At 46.1% G+C, this 6,390-nt stretch overlaps 1 protein-coding gene across 1 annotated transcript; it reads right to left on the bottom strand.

Annotated features, from left to right (window-relative positions):
• Positions 1–4,505: 4,505 nt before the first annotated feature.
• LOC101760835 (U-box domain-containing protein 21) lies at positions 4,506–5,813 on the bottom strand. Its single transcript, XM_004986675.3, has one exon. It carries the CDS (start codon positions 5,811–5,813, stop codon positions 4,506–4,508), a length of 1,308 nt encoding a protein of 435 aa, XP_004986732.1.
• Positions 5,814–6,390: the final 577 nt, after the last annotated feature.

The following is a 6,390-nucleotide window of genomic DNA, read 5'->3' on the forward strand; positions in this document are numbered from 1 at the left end:
TTCTCCACCTACAGATTCATATGTGATGTCCACACCTCTTGGAAACTCTTTCTTCAGAACCTAGAATCGATCATTAGAAAAGTCGTTATTCAGAAGACTCTGGCTGACTTTATATTTTATATATTCAATATAGATTTGAGTGTAAATGGAAATATATAATTCAAACATATCCTTAAGAAAAATCGTGAACTATACATGATGGTCAAAGATCATGTGTAAGGATAATGTTACTTTGAGGATTCTATCCTGCTACCTACACAGCTGCAACAAACCAACGGCACGATGGCTGACAACCACATACACAACTTATACCTTGCAAAACCACGGCAGGAAGAAGGTGGGGGCCAGCAAGGAGGCTCACCGCGCCGAGGAGGGGGCGGGGAGGGCCTCACCACGGCAGCGATGGGGTGGAGGACGGCAATGAGGGTGGGGGGCGGTGGGGAGGGGCCGGGGAGGGCCTCACCACGTCAAGAAGGGGGTGGGGCGGCGGGGAGGGTGGGGGCGGCCTCCCGCGGCAGCGATGGGGTGGGGGATGGCAATGAAGGTGGGGGGCGGGTGCGGGCGTGGGTGCAGGGAGGCCGAAGGACGCCGTCAGTGGCAGCGCTGGTGCGGGGAGAGCGGAGGGTGGCAGTGGCGGCATGGATACGCGGGGGCCGAGGGAGGTGACGGCGTGGGGGCGGGGCAGAGGACGGCCGGCGGCAGTGGGCGCAGCACGGGAGGGAGGAGGCGCTGTGGGCGCGGGGCAGAGGACGGTTGGCAGTGGCGGGCGTGGTGCGGGAGGGAGGTGGTGGCATGGGAGCGGGCGCGACACGAATGGATAAGAATAAGAGAGGAGGGAAGGGAACGGGGAAAGAATAGGAAAGAGAAGAGGAAAGTGTATTTGCCGAGTGTCTGATCGCGACACTCGGCAAACCCATCTTTGCCAAGTGCCTCAAACCCTAGACACTCGGCAAATATATTAATTATTTTTTTATTTCCTTATTTTTCTTAACATGTTTTTCTTTTTCCGATGTACTTTGAAAATACCTTGTCAAATTAACTCAACAATATATATATGATTTTTCTACTAATATTATTCCGTTATTTTATGTAGTTAGAGTTCAAATTTAATTTATATATCAATTAAAATTCTATAATTGCACTTAATAAATTAAAATTATCAACGGATCGAAAAAATTACCAAAATTTCACATGAAACAATCTATATTCTTGATTTCCTATACAAAAAGTTTTGAAGTCAAACCCCAATTCAACCATCACTTTGACTCCAAATCTTACCGGTTCCTTCTCAACGTTCTGATTTTTCTTCTGAGATGCTTCGATTTGTAAACATCGTACGTGACAAATTGTGCGAAACCTTCTTAATTTTTTATCACAGCCTTCATGTATGATATCATCACATGATGACAAATCTCATAATTTACAAATGTCATTTGCTTTTTTTAAATTTAAAAACCAATTGGCTGATATCATCACATCATGACAAATCTCATGATTTACAAACTTCGTTTGCTTTTTTCAAATTTAAAAACCAATCGGCCACACGTTCGTGATCGTGTTTTCTGAACAAGATGTTCGAAATTTCTTTTCATTTCCCAAGTAAGGCCTAACACTGGACTCAATAACATGAATATCATTTTTCTACTTATTTTATTCTGTTATTTCAATCACTTACGGTTCAAATTTTACTTGTACCAAAAAATTCCTAGAAATGCAATAAATTAATTAAATATAGCAAACAGATCTAGAAATATACCAAATTTTCACATGGAATACCACATGTTGTATATTGAGAGTAGAAAAAGTTTCAAGGTTAGAAAAGAAAAAAATAAAATTATTTGCCGAGTGCCACAGATTTACACCCGCCAAACATATTAACGGATGGACATGTGGCATGTTCTTTGCCGAGTGCCTCCCTTTGCCAGTGTTTTTTTTTCTCTTTTGCTGAGTGCCAAAATTTGCCAAGTGTTTATGCACATTTTTGCCGAGTGTAAGTCTTTGATGAGTGTTTCCACTAATGGATACTCGGCAAACAAATTAATAGATGTAAACGTGGAACGTTCTTTGCTGAGTGTCTCCCTTTGCCGAGTGTTTATGCGCGTTTTTGCCGAGTTTAAATGTTTGCCGAGTGTTTTTTAATTTGTTTACCGTGTGTCGCATTTTTGCCGAGTGTTTTTTATTAGCACTCGGCAAATAGCTTCTTTGTCGAGTGCCCGATGGAATACACTCGGCAAAGAACGTGGCACACGGCAAACCTAAAGTTTCCGGTAGTGAGTCACTGATGTGAAGAATGTATTCGCACTAAAATAGTATTCGTTCTAAAAAAATGGAAGTGGTAAGTTTTTAGCACTAAAATATCAATTTGTTTAAGTTCAGAATGATACAGAATAACCTTCAAATGTAAGAAAAGCTTCCAAAAATATTACGAGATACAATAGCTATATACTGCCAACATGTCACAGGCACGCTTGGAATTCAGACACTTCAAGGCAAAAGAATGCGCAGTCGCACACTTCATCTAGAAGTCGGTTTCAGCATAACCTTCGAGACTAGCAAGACCAGAAATATTGTTCTTATTCTTTTGGCTCCTCCTAAGTGCTGCCTTTTGCATGAGCAGCGCCCATGTTTTGACCGCTACTAGAATGATGTGCAATGATGCTCTTTTCTTTTGGCTCTATTAATTTGTCTTGACGATCGGGGCACACAAATAATTATGAACAGCGAGTTTTTTTTATTGAACCGACCGCCTTCTCGCAATATGGGTTACAAGTTACAGTTACAGCCGGATCTTTCGAGCAAAAAAAGCTACAGTTACAGCAGCAGGGCTGTGAGTTGGGGAGGCAGGTGAGGTGGTTACATAACTTTATCTTTTGATCAGACATGGTTGTGTCTGCGACTGGCCGGCCGGAGGTAGTGGAATTGTTAATAAGATTGAGGGTGTGTTTGGTTAGTTGTATCATTTGGTTCATGTATGAAATGGTTCAAAATAATAATGATCCTTTTATTTGGTTGGGTGAATTGTATCAACTCATCGAGGATGAAGCCATCCTACCTAATACATTATTCTATTAATTAGAGTGGACCAAATGGTACAAGCAAATTTGTTGAACCCTACCATTCAGAACCATCCATACATGCATTAAGTGATGCATGCAATCAAACACACCCTAAATAGAGAATAACGCCTTGGCAACCATAGGACAAATCAAATGAAGTTGGATTGGCATGTACAATGATAATGTAACGATAATACTAAATTATGGTTTACAATAATTTGCAATATGGTTTCGCAATGTGGTTTAAAATAGAAGGCTGCTGATTTCTAACGAGAATGGCTGCCTTATCTAATTTCAGAGCCTCTTTTACTGTCCTTCTAGTAGAAAAATGAGCAGTAGTTCCAGTTGGGAAAAGCAATCAGGACCTTCGAACCCTCAATTTCTTGTCTCACGCGTAGTTTCCTTACCATCTCAGTAACACAACACAGCTAATTAAGTAGGGGATACTATCCTTTTGTATTCACTTGTGGGGACCTTTTAGTTTTGGTTGGTAAAAAAAACGATCAGGATTTTTGTTGAGGATGGAATATCGTTTCTCTGCTGGTGTGACGGGCTACCTAACAGTAATTTATCTGGAACTGCTCGGTGACAGTGGAATTGTTCAGAATTTTGAATAAGAAATAGCAACTTGTATTGAGAAGCATAGGACAAACCGAATCCAGTTGTCTTGGCACGCATGTACAACGATAGGAATAATAAGTGGATGTTGATGTGATGAGGTTACCATTGACTGGATTTGTAGACCATTCCAAGCGGATTTGTTTGAACGAACAATGATAGTCATCGTTTTCCACGTCTTTGAACGTAGTACACAAATAGCTCTGGAAAGCACTGTTTCACGGAAGACAGTGAAAGGCACAGGAAAGCTAATAGTGGCAGTCTGATAGTGCTGATGGATCGCGATGAACATAGACCGAAACTGAAGAAGTCTCACTGAAGTTAGACTGAGGATTCATCAAAGAATAAAAATGGGTAAATAGTTCAGAAATGGAAGCACCCCCCCCCCCAAAAAAAAAAGATAGAAACTTACCGTATTTATTGAAAGGTTTGATGGCAAAATGACAATATATATGTCAATATCTACATGCCGTCTGAATATGAAAGAATTAGAAAGGGCTGGTAACAAGGGCAAACATCTGAACAGTGGAAAAACGCTTGTTCATTTTGTACACGAATTAATCTCGTTTTTTGCTGTAGGTATTTATTTATAATTCACAGTTTTGCTATGTTTATATAAGAAATTGGATTTTTTTTAGGTCTTCCACAGAGGTTGATGACTTGATAAAAATTCCCTTAAGTTAGAATGATATAAAATAATATTCAGATGCAAGAAAACCTTTAAATCAACATTTCGAAGCTGTATAATATTTATGTACAATTTCTTTCTTCTGTGATCACACATGTTTCTACTAAACCTTTTTTCTTCTGTCATATACACACAAAACAAATCTATGTAGTCAAAATTGTAGTGCCTCTCTTGATCCCTCTGAAATCCATGGTATCAACACACTCCACTCTGCTTTGATACCTGACCATCAACCTGAGCAGCTCAGTGGCCTTCTCCTTCGTTTCCGCTCTGCACCCAGCCTGGAGAAGCAGGAGCACCTTCTGGAGCGCACCAACCTGCAGCGCCTCAATGATGGCGAGCCGCCTACCTGCCGCCATCGTGGCATCCTCGTCGTCTTCCGGGCATTTCTTGCCGATGCGCAACAATACCGATAGGACGAGCTCGGTGGCCGCGTCGGAGATGCAGAATATTTTCTTGACGAGCACTGGCACGGCAAGCGCGTCGGCACGGGCACACGCCCTCCCATCTCTGGACGCCAGCGCCGCGTCGAGCGCGGCGAGAGCCTTCTCGGCGGTGCTCCGATCGGCGTCGACGAGCAGCTCAACGAGCACCGGCACGATCCCCGCCGCCACGAGCAGCGCCGTGGCGCCCTCGCCGGCGGCGTACGCGAGGTGGCACGCGGCGACAAGGCACGCCCTGGTTGCGTGCGGGCAGATGGCGTCCCTGATCGTCTTGACTAAGACTTGGACGATGGCGTCGGCGTTCGCGCTCAGGTCGATGGCACCAGCGCCGGACCTGTGAAATGATAGCGAGATGATCTCTCTGATCACGACCACGGCGTGCAACCTCCTCTGCGGGCCGCCGTTCGCGGCGGTGGCGACGAGCCGCGCCACGGACGCGCTCGAGGAGCTTACGGCCACGATGGCCTCCTCGTCCATGGGCACGACGAGCACAAGCGCTGCCAGAACGCCCTCCAGCACGTCGCTTGCGGCGTCCGCAAAGGATGCGAACGCCGCGGCGAGCGCGCGCGCCGCTCCGGCGGACGCGAGGCGGCGTCGGCTCCGCTCGCCCAACCCGGCGAGCCGCCGGACCCAGCGCGCTGCGGCCGCGCACCGATCGGCGTCGCCTGCGCGCGTGGCTTCCTCGACATCGGCGACGGCGACCTCCTCGGAAGTGGCAGCGATGGCCTGTTCAACACCACCGCGGGGACGGTTGACGGCGCACCATTCCTGGATGAGGCGGCCGAGGGTGTGGTTGGGGACCAGGTCCGCCGCGCGGAGCTCGCCGTGTGTGATGGGACATGTGCGCTGGCCGCCGGCGAGTAACCACGACTTGATGGCAGCGCGGTCGTAGGTGATGCCCGTGGGCGACGCGACCGGGTCACGCATGAGGTCCAGCGTGATCGGGCACAGGAACTCCGGCGGCGGCTCCTCCATGGCGGGTGCTGTCCGCAGCTGCAGCGACGACATGGACGATGAAGGTGGAGAGTGGGTGAGCGTTGTGAGGAGTGGATCGTGAAGGCGTACGCGCGGCGGTTTATTTATGGCAGGACGTTGGGTCGGAGCGATGAAGGCGAGGAATTAAACCCGCGGGGGTTTCATTTCACGTGTGCATGCCCCTGTTTGTTTTGATGAGAAAACACTCGTAATTTTCAATGAACAATTAAACATATATATGAAGATAATAGTACTTATTCATATTTGTAAGTGCACTCTGTTACGGTTTTCTAGACGTATTTTATTAGGAACATTGCGACCATAGAGCCCAGGGTTCACATTTTGGCGAAATTTTGCCGCAATTTCGGGAATTTCGCGTTTTTCGATGACGAGTGACTAATTTCGGCCGAAATATTTCAGAAAGATTTGAATTATGATACAGTTAGATAAGTCGGGTCAAATGAATGCATGGGTAGCCGTGGTGCAGTAGTAGTACAGATCTTCCCCTCAGCACCTCTTCACAAATTAAAAACAATAACAAAGTGCTTCCAGGTTTCGAAGCTAGGGCACTTTGTATCAGCAAAACAAGCCAAACCACAGCACTGCACGT

The sequence above is a fragment of the Setaria italica genome, chromosome IX (assembly GCF_000263155.2).
Source record: "Setaria italica strain Yugu1 chromosome IX, Setaria_italica_v2.0, whole genome shotgun sequence".
NCBI classification, from domain to species: domain Eukaryota; kingdom Viridiplantae; phylum Streptophyta; class Magnoliopsida; order Poales; family Poaceae; genus Setaria; species Setaria italica.

Excerpts from the sequence above, each read along its gene's own strand:
- LOC101760835 (XM_004986675.3), bottom strand. The coding sequence starts at position 5,813 with ATGTCGTCGCTGCAGCTGCGGACAGCACCCGCCATGGAGGAGCCGCCG.